This window comes from Periophthalmus magnuspinnatus, chromosome 20 (assembly GCF_009829125.3).
Source record: "Periophthalmus magnuspinnatus isolate fPerMag1 chromosome 20, fPerMag1.2.pri, whole genome shotgun sequence".
NCBI lineage: Eukaryota > Metazoa > Chordata > Actinopteri > Gobiiformes > Gobiidae > Periophthalmus > Periophthalmus magnuspinnatus.
In genome coordinates, this window is record NC_047145.1 from 23,518,193 (window position 1) to 23,532,347 (window position 14,155).

At 46.3% G+C, this 14,155-nt stretch overlaps 1 protein-coding gene across 1 annotated transcript; it reads left to right on the plus strand.

Moving 5' to 3' along the window:
- Positions 1 to 529: 529 nt before the first annotated feature.
- On the plus strand, positions 530 to 14,052 carry galnt11 (UDP-N-acetyl-alpha-D-galactosamine:polypeptide N-acetylgalactosaminyltransferase 11 (GalNAc-T11)). Its single transcript, XM_055230176.1, has 12 exons — positions 530 to 660; positions 5,590 to 5,821; positions 6,524 to 6,647; positions 7,347 to 7,513; positions 7,744 to 7,869; positions 9,452 to 9,701; positions 10,247 to 10,364; positions 12,703 to 12,855; positions 12,975 to 13,184; positions 13,300 to 13,404; positions 13,515 to 13,652; positions 13,914 to 14,052. Exons 2-12 carry the CDS (start codon positions 5,623 to 5,625, stop codon positions 14,043 to 14,045), a joined length of 1,722 nt encoding a protein of 573 aa, XP_055086151.1. The 5' UTR covers positions 530 to 660; positions 5,590 to 5,622; the 3' UTR covers positions 14,046 to 14,052.
- Positions 14,053 to 14,155: the final 103 nt, after the last annotated feature.

Here is a 14,155-nt window from a genome sequence, read left to right on the forward strand (position 1 = left end):
AGTGATGGGAAAGAACTTTGGAGATGTATTTAGTTATAGAACACTGAAAACCAAAATTGAAATGTCTCATACTCAGTTACATGGTCTGTACTGTATTCTGGAAACATGTAATACTTCTGCTCCCAGTTTGCTAATAATTAGAAACAGCACTGTTTGTTATGCATTTATTTATATCTAATTAGACATAAATGCACACGCACTGAAAGAGCTGGGTTTTCATGTTTCTCACTGATATTGTCCAGTCCAAAGCCATAATGTCTTGATCAAGTACCGCCATGTATTCATTTGGTTTTAGAAAAGTAGCCTAACAGTATTCTGAATACTACCAAGTGCACCGGAGTACAGTTACTGAGTATTAGGATTTTCGGTGCATGTGTTCAGTTACTTCCCAACATTGGTTATTAGGTTATTAATAATAATTTATTAATTAAATATAAAAACTGAAGCAGACAATTCCCCACAATGTCAAATGCACTAATAAAAATAAAGCAGCGGCCCGCACTTTGAGAACCACGCTGACGAGTCACGTGACCTCACAGTCCTGCATCACGTGACTTCGCGCAAGCTCATGTCACGTGACCGTACAGACCTGTGGCTCGTGTCGCTGATGGACGTGTCCCGGTTCTGATCCTCCGGTACCGGCCTGCACCGACCACCGCCGTGAGTACCCCGGACCCTTGCCCTGGAACGCTGCCCTTCCTCTACCCGCTGTCCCCTCTCCAGACCCGCTGTCCCCTCTCCAGACCCGCTGTCCCCTTTCCAGACTCGCTGTCCTCTTTCCAGACTCGCTGTCCTCTTTCCAGACCCGCTGTCCCCTCTACCCCGCTGTCCCCTCTCCTCGGGCAGAGCTGTCCTTTCCCCCGATGTCCCTCTCCTGTCCCCGGGCAGAGCTGTCGTCTGCTCCGCAGCTCTCTCTCTCTCTTTTGTTTATCTCTGTGTTTATAAAGGGTTTCGTTCAGACTGATTCAAACAGGACCAGGACAGTGCGCGCTCCCGGATCCTCGTTCACAAATCCTCTGATTGTGAACAGACCGCGGCGTGACAGAGGTGCGCGTGTGTTTACAATGATCCTTTGTAATAATTATTGTTCCCTTTCGTCCAGAGATTAGTTCGGCTCAAGTGTCATCCATAAAAACACAACGGAAACATCAGTTTTAGTAAATGTGTTCAGTTTGGAGCAAACGGACTTGCTTCATAACAGAAGGAATGTTAACTAAAGCCAGATGCCCTGCAGCTGTAATCTGTTTAAAGGAGTTAAACAACAAAACAAAATCTGTGGTTTTAATCACACAATTTTCATGTCATCTGCGCCTAAAATATTCTTTCAAAATCCGACGTTTGTTGAAACTTCCACATGTACAGCACATTAGTCCACGTGATTGTACTTTATATAGTTTCTGTGTGTCAAATAAGCAGATTATGAATGTGTAATACTTTAATGCTTAATGCTTTAATGCTTTAAATGATTTTATTCCAACCCTAAAATGATCAAATTCAGCAAGTATTCCGCTCCTGGTTTATGTTCATTTTAAGCATGATCCGTCTGTGCGTCTCTTTAATGTGAGATCATTTATGACGTTTACACGCGGTACTTTGATATGTTTAGTTCGGGTTAGTTTAAGTATAAAAGTCACATGTTTGTGGTGAGTTAAGTCCCGTTATGAGGCTAAACCTGGACCTACAGTGTAAACATTAACAGATCAGAGCTAGTGAGAGCCGAGTCAGAGCTGAGTCAGACCATAACCCAAACCCAGAGACCCCATCCCCCAGACTCCCTCTGACCCTATCTCCAGACCCAGCTCATTTCAAATGATTGTATGTTTAAGTATATTTTTAAACATGTACTTGTACTGTAGTATAATTCTAACATGTAAATACTTTCTACATTTAAAATCTCAACACTTTCTGAGTGAGTTGTGAAAACAAACTGGCTCAGTGTAACTTTAGTGGAGGAGGTTCAAGCAGGTGGCAGAACCTCCTCCACTAAAGTTACACAGTGGAGCTTTAGTAGACATCTCTGGCAGCAGTAGGCCTACTTCAGTTCAGTGGCTCTGGGTGGAGTTTAACATTAACCCCACACTCTAGAACCAGCTGCTTTTCATATGAACTGTTAAAGTTTAATTCAGGTGCAAAGGACACATGTCACCTGAGCAGCACCTGTCACCTGACCTCTCACCTGTCATGGTTTAGGCGTGCATCATGCATATATTTATTGGGATATTGTGTCCCCTGTATGAATTATGATAAATAAATAAATACATTTGTTTTTATGCAACCAAAATAAACATTAATTTCAAAGGTGAAAGTCATTTGAGCTCTTCACCCGTCACATGAGCTCTTCACCTGCCACATGAGCTCTTCACCTGCCACATGAGCTCTTCACCTGCCACATGAGCTCTTCACCTGTCACATGAGCTCTTCACCCGTCAGCTCTTCACCCGTCAGCTCTTCACCCGTCACATGACCTCTTCACCCGTCACATGAGCTCTTCACCTGTCAGCTCTTCACCCGTCACATGGCCTCTTCGCCCGTCACATGAGCTCTTCACCTGTCACATGAGCTCTTCACCTGTCACATGAGCTCTTCACCCGTCACATGAGCTCTTCACCTGTCACATGAGCTCTTCACCTGTCACATGAGCTCTTCACCCGTCACATGAGCTCTTCACCCGTCACATGAGCTCTTCACCCGTCACATGAGCTCTTCACCCGTCAGCTCTTCACCCGTCACATGAGCTCTTCACCTGTCAGCTCTTCATCCGTCACATGACCTCTTCACCCGTCACATGAGCTCTTCACCTGTCAGCTCTTCACCCGTCACATGAGCTCTTCACCCGTCACATGAGCTCTTCATCCATCACATGAGCTCTTCACCCGTCACATGAGCTCTTCACCTGTCAGCTCTTCACCCGTCACATGAGCTCTTCACCCGTCACATGAGCTCTTCACCTGTCAGCTCTTCACCTGTCACATGAGCTCTTCACCCGTCACATGAGCTCTTCACCCGTCACATGAGCTCTTCACCCGTCACATGAGCTCTTCACCCGTCACATGAGCTCTTCACCCGTCACATGAGCTCTTCACCCGTCACATGAGCTCTTCACCTGTCACATGAGCTCTTCACCCGTCACATGAGCTCTTCACCTGTCACATGAGCTCTTCACCTGTCAGCTCTTCACCCGTCACATGAGCTCTTCACCCGTCAGCTCTTCACCCGTCACATGAGCTCTTCACCTGTCAGCTCTTCATCCGTCACATGACCTCTTCACCCGTCACATGAGCTCTTCACCTGTCAGCTCTTCACCCGTCACATGAGCTCTTCACCTGTCACATGAGCTCTTCACCTGTCACATGAGCTCTTCACCTGTCACATGAGCTCTTCACCCGTCACATGAGCTCTTCACCCGTCAGCTCTTCACCTGTCACATGAGCTCTTCACCCGTCAGCTCTTCACCCGTCACATGAGCTCTTCACCTGTCAGCTCTTCACCCGTCACATGAGCTCTTCACCCGTCACATGAGCTCTTCATCCGTCACATGAGCTCTTCACCCGTCACATGAGCTCTTCACCTGTCAGCTCTTCACCCGTCACATGAGCTCTTCACCTGTCAGCTCTTCACCTGTCACATGAGCTCTTCACCCGTCACATGAGCTCTTCACCCGTCACATGAGCTCTTCACCCGTCACATGAGCTCTTCACCCGTCACATGAGCTCTTCACCTGTCACATGAGCTCTTCACCCGTCACATGAGCTCTTCACCTGTCAGCTCTTCACCTGTCAGCTCTTCACCCGTCACATGAGCTCTTCACCCGTCACATGAGCTCTTCACCTGTCACATGAGCTCTTCACCTGTCAGCTCTTCACCCGTCACATGAGCTCTTCACCCGTCACATGAGCTCTTCACCCGTCACATGAGCTCTTCACCTGTCACATGAGCTCTTCACCCGTCAGCTCTTCACCTGTCACATGAGCTCTTCACCCGTCAGCTCTTCACCCGTCACATGAGCTCTTCACCCGTCAGCTCTTCACCCGTCACATGACCTCTTCACCCGTCAGCTCTTCATCCGTCACATGACCTCTTCACCCGTCACATGAGCTCTTCACCTGTCAGCTCTTCACCTGTCAGCTCTTCACCCGTCACATGAGCTCTTCACCCGTCACATGAGCTCTTCACCCGTCACATGAGCTCTTCACCTGTCACATGAGCTCTTCACCCGTCACATGAGCTCTTCACCCGTCACATGAGCTCTTCACCCGTCACATGAGCTCTTCACCCGTCAGCTCTTCACCCGTCAGCTCTTCACCCGTCAGCTCTTCATCCGTCACATGACCTCTTCACCCGTCACATGAGCTCTTCACCTGTCAGCTCTTCACCCGTCACATGAGCTCTTCACCTGTCTGCTGTGGAAGATATGAAACAGCCCTTCTCATACCTGTGCTGTTTGGGATTATATTTTTTTAAGATAAAACAAATGTAGGTTATAACAGTAAAGTGAACAGTTTAGGCCTATTCCCTCAAAAGTGCTCCAGTTACTCCTGATGCCCTGGACCCTTGACTTCTCTCCTCTTCTTCCTCTCTTCCTCTTTCCTGTCCTCTGCTTCTCTCTCCTTTCTCTCCTTCTCCTCCTCTACGAGTCTTTCTCCCGTCCTTCTGTTTCTCTTCTCTCCTCTCTGTTCTCTCCCTCTTTCAATTTCAGTATGCACGCAGGTGTCTGGTCAGTTAACGCTCTCCTCCTCTCCCCATCTCCTCTTCCCCCCTCATCATCTCTTCCTCCTCCTCACCTTTCTCTCCCCTTCTCAGGTTCAGTATGCAGGCTGGTATCATGTTAACGCTCTTCTATCTCTCTCCCTCTTTCTTTCCTCCTCTCTCTTCACTCTCCTCTCTCATCTCTTCTCTTCGACACCTGTGGATCATTATGTTATAATTTGCACATTTTAAATTGCAGTATTCATCAGAAATGACTTAAAAGAATCAAGTCCACTGACTTCTGTGTTAGGAAACTGTGGTGGACAGTGGGAGCTGACGTAAACTTCATCACAACAAAGCACCACATGCTGTTGGTGCCTCCGATGGATAGCTGCACATCACACTCGCAAGCAGTGGATTTTTTTTTTTCATTTGAACCAAAATGACTCTGTGATGCTATTGAATCCTACGTGTATCAGTGATTAAGCAAATAAAATTGGACCATTAAGTCAGTACATCACAGTGGGCATGTGGCGGTGGAAGTGAAAACAGATTTATCGGCAAAATGGCGTCTTGAAAATGAACCATTATAGATTACTCAAACATGCACAAATCACTCTGAAAGCAACTTGAGAGGGTCACTGAGAAGGAAACTACTCTAAGTCTGAAAAGTCAATTTTGCATAATAGGTCTGCTTTAACTCTCTCCCCCTCTCCTCCTCTGTCCTCCCCTGTCCTCCCCCTCTCTTCCCCCTCTCTTCCTCTCTCAGGTTCAGTATACAGGCTGGTGTCTGGTCATGTTAACAGTCTCATCTCTCTCCCTTTCCTCCTCTCCTCCCCTCTCCTCTCTCCTTGCTCTCTCCTCCTCTCCTCCTCCTCTCCATATCCTGTCTCTCTCTCTCAGGATCAGTATGCAGGCTGGTGTCCGGTCGGTATCATGTCGGTGACTCTCAGATACTTCTGTTATGGCTGCATCCTCTCCTCCATCACCTGGTCCCTCCTTCTGATCCTCTACTTCCACCTGGGCTCCTCCCACAGCCGTGCCTCTCAGCCAATCAGTGGCATCCTGGACCGAAGGGGGGCGGGCCGACGGGCTGCACCGGCCAATCAGGACACAGAGCTGTCTCCAGAGATGGGTCAGTATAGTGACTTAAAAAGCATATGACAGGTTTCCATATGTTTCTAGCTTGGTTTGGTGGAGTAGTTCTTGTGCTGAATCTTTATCATAGTTTTACATCAGTGGCAGTTTGTGGAAAAAGTTGAGAAGAAAAGTACAAAAATACAGAAAGTTGCACTGCGTTGCAAAGCAGAATCCCTCTAAATATGTCATCAACACAGAACACTCCATCCAAAATGCAGAGACAATTTATGCTCTAGGAAGACATTTTTCAGACAGTTTACACCTTCATTTAACTAAATAAAGGTGTTGTCATTTTTTTGTATTTGTCTAATCATAACTAAAGTTTTAGCCCTTATTTAATGATTAAATAATAATAATAATAATAATAATAATAATAATAATAATAATAATAATGGTAATAATGATGATGATGATAATAATGCATCAGATTTATATAGTGCTTTTTTGGTCACTCAAAGACGCTTTACAGTGCACACACCACATTCATACCACACATTGTAGGTGAAGTGCCTTGCCTAAGGACACAACGACAGACAGACAGCACATTATGGTTGCTAGCTAACAGTTATGGAATTTCCTGTACCTGTGTCACATCTGCTGCCCATGTCCAACCAGGAAGTTAAATTAATAAAATAAAACGTGAACTCTTTAGTGTTAATGCTGTAGTTGGGCTCACACTCACTTTTGTCTGTTTCAGGGATGATCTTTAATGAGCGTGACCAGGAGGTGAGGGACAACGGATATCATCGCCACGCCTTTAACGTCCTCATCTCCAACAGACTGGGCTCACACCGACACATCCCCGACACCAGGGGGCCACAGTGAGTACAGCACAGGGGGTTGTCACATATTACCTGACCTATATTAACTCTAGCTAATTATAAGGCAGAACTCGGTGATTCACTAAAGACCTTTAGTAATTCAGGAAATGCTGTGAGATGAAACTTTTAACCTCTCTATGTAATGCACTGGCTTCACCTCATGTTAGATGCATTTTGCACAGAAAATATTATATTATAGATCTTTATGCCAGTGTTGGGCATCTATAAACAGGAAACAGCTGTTGATTATGAATAAAAGACTCAACGTTATGTTGTAAAGGTATTAGCCGCTTAGTTGTAAAGGTATTAGCCGCTTAGTTTAGCTTGAGCTGTTAAAAGATCAATAAAAATCAACAAATAATGACAAAAATCAAATAATCCAGTCTGTTTATATGAGATCCAGAGTTTGACAAAAACTTGTATGGTTATTATTAGTTCATAAAGACTTGTGCCAGTGCAATCTAATTATTATTTATGACAGAAATCAAGTTTTATTGTTTTTTTACCCAGACACCAGAGTCACATGACCCGAACCTAGTGATCTGAAGAGTGCAGTATAGAGTCCAGTAAAGAATGCAGGCTGTGTAGTGAATGAGGGGTTAGGGGCTAGGGGGGACATTTGGACACAGCCCATGTCTATTAACTCACCCCACCCCCTTCCTCTCTCTCTCTCTCTCTCTCTTTCTCCCCCTCTCTCAGGTGCGCTCTTCAGTCCTTCCCTCCCTCTTTACCTGTGGCCTCTGTGGTCATCTGTTTCTTTAACGAGGCGCTGTCGGCTCTTCTCCGAACAGTCCACAGTGTCCTGGACCGTACCCCCCCCCTCCTCCTGCACGAGGTCATCCTGGTGGACGATCACAGCGAGCTAGGTCAGATGCCCTCCCACATTCCCCTGTTTGTCAGATGCCCACCTGTTTTCCCATGTTCTCATGTGTGTCAGACACCCTCCCATTCTCCTATGTCCCTGTGTGTCAGATGCCCTCCTGTCCTCCTGTATCCTTGTAGTGTCAGATGCCCTCCCATTCTCCTGTATCCTTGTAGTGTCAGATGCCCTCCCATTCTCCTGTATTTCTGCTTTCTCACTGTGTTATTGTTGTAGAGGACTTAAAGGGCCCCCTGGAGCAACACATCTCCTCTGAGCTTAGAGACAAAGTGAAGCTGGTGAGAAACGAGAAGCGAGAGGGACTGATCCGAGGACGCATGATCGGAGCTCGCCACGCCACAGGTGAGACGCTCAGCTCTAACTGGCTCACAGCTCACAGGTATAGCTCTATTGATACTTTGCAGTGACATCACTCTGGGTGTGCCACATGTATCTCTATTGGCGGAATGTTCAGCAGTTACCATGGAGACACAATGCACATATTACCAAACACTGTCAAAACGTTTTAAAAGTTCTGAACTGAAGAAAAAAAAAATAATAATAATTTAAGCAGCACATTTTCTGTGTGAGTTGCCTGTGATCAATAGGAGAATTCATGGTCCTGTTCAGGTGTTTGATTTTACACAAAAAGGTGAGAATGAGCTGTTGCATTAGCAGCTGTTGCTGCTAGCTTGCTTGTGACTGTAATGTTATGTGAGAGGAACTTATTTAACAGCTAAAACTACAACAGCAGGTGAGCTGATTTGTGCTAAGTCAGTCCTTTATGGTCAGATTGAGTTAAAACAAAACTCAGATTAAAATCTAACTTGAGGAACAAGCTGCAAAGTATCAATACTCAGTGTATTGATTCTAATAGATTCATGGTCAAGTCTAGTATTAAATGTCAGGGAGAAGAGGTGGGTTTTCAGTCTAGTCTTAAACTGCATAAAAAACTGACAGGATCTGACAGACAGAGGGCGCTGTTCCACAGTCTGTGTGCTACCACAGAAAAGGCTCTATCACCTCTGATCTTGAGCCTGACCTCTGATCTCAGGGCTGTGGGCACAGCAGCAGGAGCTGGTCAACTGACCTCTGACCTCAGAGCTCTGGGTGGGGTATAGAGCTGCAGTAACTCTCTCAGGTAAGATGAATCCATAGAGTGCAGCATCGATATACAATCCATAACATTTTGAATTGCACCTGATATAAAATAGGGAGCCAGAGCAGGTTGCATAGCACAGGCTTGCTCTCATCTCAGACCTGGTTCTGACCTGTCTCCTCTGGCTCTCCTCTGGCTCTCCTCTGGCTCTCCTCTGGCTCTCCTCTGCCTCTCCTCTGGCTCTCCTCTGGCTCTCCTCTGGCTCTCCTCCGGTTCTCCTCTGCCTCTCCTCTGCCTCTCCTCTGCCTCTCCTCTGGCTCTCCTCTGCCTCTCCTCTGCCTCTCCTCTGGCTCTCCTCTGGCTCTCTTCTGGCTCTCCTCTGGCTCTCCTCTGGCTCTCCTCTGGCTCTCCTCTGCCTCTCCTCTGGCTCTCCTCTGGCTCTCCTCTGGATCTCCTCTGGCTCTCCTCTGGCTCTCCTCTGGCTCTCCTCTGGCTCTCCTCTGGCTCTACTCTGGCTCTCCTCTGGCTCTCCTCTGGCTCTCCTCTGCCTCTCCTCTGGCTCTCCTCTGGCTCTCCTCTGGATCTCCTCTGGCTCTCCTCTGGCTCTCCTCTGGCTCTCCTCTGGCTCTCCTCTGGCTCTCCTCTGCCTCTCCTCTGCCTCTCCTCTGGCTCTCCTCTGCCTCTCCTCTGGCTCTACTCTGGCTCTCCTCTGCCTCTCCTCTGGCTCTACTCTGGCTCTCCTCCGGTTCTCCTCCGGCTCTCCTCTGGCTCTCCTCTGGCTCTCCTTTGGCTCTCCTTTGGCTCTCCTCTGGCTCTCCTTTGGCTCTCCTCTGGTTGTCTGCTCAGGTGAGGTTCTGGTGTTCCTGGACTCTCATTGTGAGGTGAATGTCTTCTGGCTGGAACCGCTCTTGTCTCTGGTGGCTTCGGACCGCCGGACCGTGGTGTGTCCGGTCATCGACATCATCTCTGCGGATACACTGACCTACAGCCCCTCTCCCATCGTGAGGGGGGGCTTCAACTGGGGCCTTCACTTCAGATGGGACCCAGTACCTCCGAGCGAGCTGGGGGGGGTGCAGGGGGGCACAAAACCCATCAGGTATCTATACTAGTACTAATACTAATATTACTCCTACTACTACTATTGCTACGACTACTGATACAGCTACTAATACTATTATTACTTACTGTCATTACTACTACAAATACTGCTATTGTCAGCGTTTCTGAGACTTGCGCACACTGTAGAATCCCTGTAGTTTAACCTGTTAGTGTAAATAAACAAAAGTCAAATGATTTTTTCACAACAGCTTCAGAAAGTGGTGCCATTAGATGTGATTGTTGTGAGTTGAAAGTACTTTAAGCCATAAGATTAGTATGACAAGTTTGTGGAGCCAATCCCAAACAAATAATGAGAAGGTTCAACAATTGTGGATCTGAAGTTTGGAGATTTCTTTAAAAACAGTGAAGCTTCCATAGATTTATATAGGCTCCGCCCTCAATCTGAGAGTATGACATCATCAAATTCTAAAATGTGAATGAAAGCTTCTATTACTACTACTACTACTACTACTGTTACTACTCTGTCTCCTCAAGTCTTTTTGTAATACTTTTTACAGCACTTTGTCTCTGTCTCTGTCTCAGGTCTCCAACAATGGCTGGCGGTCTGTTTGCGATGGACCGCAGTTACTTTAATGAGCTTGGACAGTATGATCCAGGGATGGATATCTGGGGAGGAGAGAACCTAGAGCTGTCCTTCAGGGTAAGACCAGGACTAAACCAGGACTAAACCAGGACTAAACCAGGACTAAACCAGGACTAAACCAGGACTAAACCAGGACTAAACCAGGACTAAACCAGGACTAGAACACATGTCTATTGTTTCATTATTTTCAAGTTTGTTCAGATCTGGATGTGCGAAGGTCTTTCTCTGTCCTGTGTGTTTGGGTGTTGGCACGTGTGTGTTTGGGTGTTGGCACATGTGTGTTTGGGTGTTGGCACATGTGCGTTTGGGCTGTTAGCACATGTGTGTTTGGGCTGTTGGCACATGTGTGTTTGGGCTGTTGGCACATGTGTGTTTGGGCTGTTGGCACATGTGTGTTTGGGTGTTGGCACATGTGTGTTTGGGCTGTTAGCTCATGTGTGTTTGGGCTGTTAGCTCATGTGTGTTTGGGCTGTTAGCTCATGTGTGTTCGGGTGTTGGCACATGTGTGTTTGGGCTGTTAGCTCATGTGTGTTCGGGTGTTGGCACATGTGTGTTTGGGCTGTTAGCTCATGTGTGTTTGGGCTGTTAGCTCATGTGTGTTTGGGCTGTTAGCTCATGTGTGTTCGGGTGTTGGTACATGTGTGATTGGGCTGTTAGCACATATGTGTTTGGGTGTTGGCACATGTGTGATTGGGCTGTTAGCTCATGTGTGTCGTAGGGCTGACCTAAATTGGATTGTTTATCGATATATCAATGTGATAGTGTTAGAATATATGAATTTCTCACTTCTGTGGTAATTTGCATGCACACTGTTGCACACTGGTGCAAAGGAGATAACGCCTAAAGCAGTGTAGTGGCAGTTTGTCTTGAGGACAAAAAGACCAGCTGAGGCATTGTCCAGGGTAAGGATTTACCCAGCAAAATAATCAAATGTCCAAACAAAAATGCATTTAAGGTGGTTTAATTCCATTGCAGCAACAGCAAACATAAAAGATTAAACCGACTGACCAAAGAAAGAGTAAACTAAACCATTCATCAATTAAATTAGCAGAAATGACATAAACAATGACATAATTAATCCATGCATTATAAAGAAGTACATTTTACTTAGTAAAAACTTAATTGGCAAATATATATTTTAAATAAACAGACAAATGGCTCCAACAGGCAAATTAAACACAGACTCTGGAGGCTTTAAAAAACACTCTGCTGTAGTCTGCCTGGCTGATGAAGCTCTCTTAAAGCTAACTTTGCTTTCTATGCAAAGTAGCCATGTGCTTTGCTCCTAGCATCTTTTTACCAGCCTCAAAATCACATTTCAGTTGAGCAAATGAATGCAACCATATGCCATCACATCCTAATCTGCTTAAAACCCACTCAGTCTGCTTTTAAATATATGGGTTTCAGTTATTTTTACAAGCCTTAAAGAGGGGGTATTATGCAAAATTGAGATTTTGTTTCTACCATAATGTTCCCTCATCAGAAACCTGCCTGAAAGCGTCTTTAGATGTCATCCATATGCATGTTTGAGTATTTTAGTGATCTATCCCGGGCCATAGTCAAACTCTCCTTATGGTTAGCTGTAAGATTGTGTGAAATGCTCTCACCCATGCTCCCACACATGCCATTTTCCATAATTACCGGTATACAAAAACATGATACAAAACTGTACACAAAAACTTGACAAATGTGATGTACAGTAGTTTCATTAGTGGGATGCACACTGATTGTGTTGTGATAGTGCTCTGAAAGGAGAATGACTTAGTACAGAGAGCAAAGGGAGGGAGAGTCAGAGCATCAAAAACTAAAGTGAAACTTGTAAAACATGTTAACACTTCGACAATATATCATTTTCAAAACAATAAAAGGTAACATGTTGATATAAATATGTTGTGTTTTAGCAGTTAATACCCCATAGAAGTAAAATACATTTTCTTTTAGATCGCATGTGTAAAATATTAAGTTTAATGTTGTTCATATCATTTATCATAAATGTTCTCTTTTATAATTCAAGGCTGCCACAGTGTCCTGCCTTAGTATACTGGATGTTTTCCTCTCCCTGTGCCGTGTTTTGGTGTGTTAGCACATGTATGTAGTATGTTCTCATGTTTATTCTATATATTTTATTTATATATATAAATGTACATATTTATCTCGCTAGCCACTTTTTTCTCCCTAAATCAAGATACAGATGAAACCTAATGAAGTTTACATACACAATATAAAAAAGACACATACGCTTTTTTTTCTCACTGATTAGATTAGAAGCTATAACTGCTATCGCCTCAATGAGCTTCATTTGGAGTTGAATGCTGTGGGTGACGTCACACTCACTTAGTCCATTTATCCTTTATCCGGTCTATGGTTTGTTCTCATGTTTCTTCTGTTTGTTCAGATCTGGATGTGTGGAGGGCAGCTGCTAATCGCTCCCTGCTCCAGAGTTGGACACATCTTCAGGAAGAGACGTCCGTATGGATCACCAGGAGGAACAGACACTATGGCCCACAACTCACTGAGGCTAGCACATGTGTGGATGGACGAGTACAAGGTACGGACCAGAGGCTGGACCAGAGGCTGGACCAGAGGCTGGACCAGAGGCTGGACCAGAGGCTGGACCAGAGGCTGGACCAGAGGCTGGACTGTGTTTAATCCATGTCTCTCTGGTAGGATCAGTACCTGTCGCTGCGCCCAGACCTGATTGGCCGTTCCTTTGGCGACGTGAGTGAGCGTGTGGCCCTCAGACGCAGACTCCAGTGTCACTCGTTTAAGTGGTACCTCCAAAACGTTTACCCTGAAATGAGCTCCTCAGGCCAGAAGAATCCCCCAGGCCTGCTCCAACGGGCCCTCAAGAGACCCACTGTGCTGCAGAGAGGACGGGTAAGAGGAGAAGTGGAGAAGTTGAGAGGAGAAAAAAGCACAGAGTCAGATTAGAGGAGGTCAGAGGAGAGGCTCAGAGGAGCAGAGGAGGTCTAATCTTGTTCTTCTCTTGTAGTTGAGGAACCTTGGTTCTGGTCGGTGTCTTGTGGCTCAGGGTCGACCCACTCAGAAAGGAGGAGCTGTGGTCCTCAGGCCATGTGACCCCCAGGACCCAGAGCAGGTACTGGACCAGGACTGAACCAGGACTGAACCAGGACTGAACCAGGACTAAACCAGGACAAAACCAGGACTAAACCAGAACTAAACCAGAACTAAACTCTGTTTGTGCAGGAGTGGGCTCTGGATGAGGAGGGGCAGCTGGTTCTGGCCGGTCTGCTCTGTCTGGATGTGTCTGAAGTCCGGACTTCGGACCCACCCAGACTCATGAAGTGCCACGGCTCAGGAGGATCCCAACAGTGGACCATCGGGGTCAGTCTGACACACAGGGAGGGCATCTGACACACAGGGAGGGCATCTGACACACAGGGAGGGCATCTGACAAACAGGGAGGGCATCTGACAAACAGGGAGGGCATCTGACACACAGGGAGGGCATCTGACAAACAGGGAGGGCATCTGACACACAGGGAGGGCATCTGACACATGATATTATAACTGTCAGAGCAGGGCATGTTACCATAGTGGTCTAAACCCGGTCTAAACCCGGTCTAAACCCAGTGTTGTTTTGCAGAAGTCCAGCCGTCTGTACCAGGTCTCAGTGGGGCAGTGTCTCTCGGTGTCGGCACCACTCGGACCCAAAGGATATGTTTCCATGGCGATCTGTGACCAATCAGAGGCTCAGCAATGGCGTCTGGAAGCGTGATCACAAACTGACTACAAACATGGACTACAAACAAACTCTCCTGTCCATCAAACCTGGAATGTCCCCTGAGAATACAACCATCAACCAAAACGCGTCCCAGCACCAGCAGA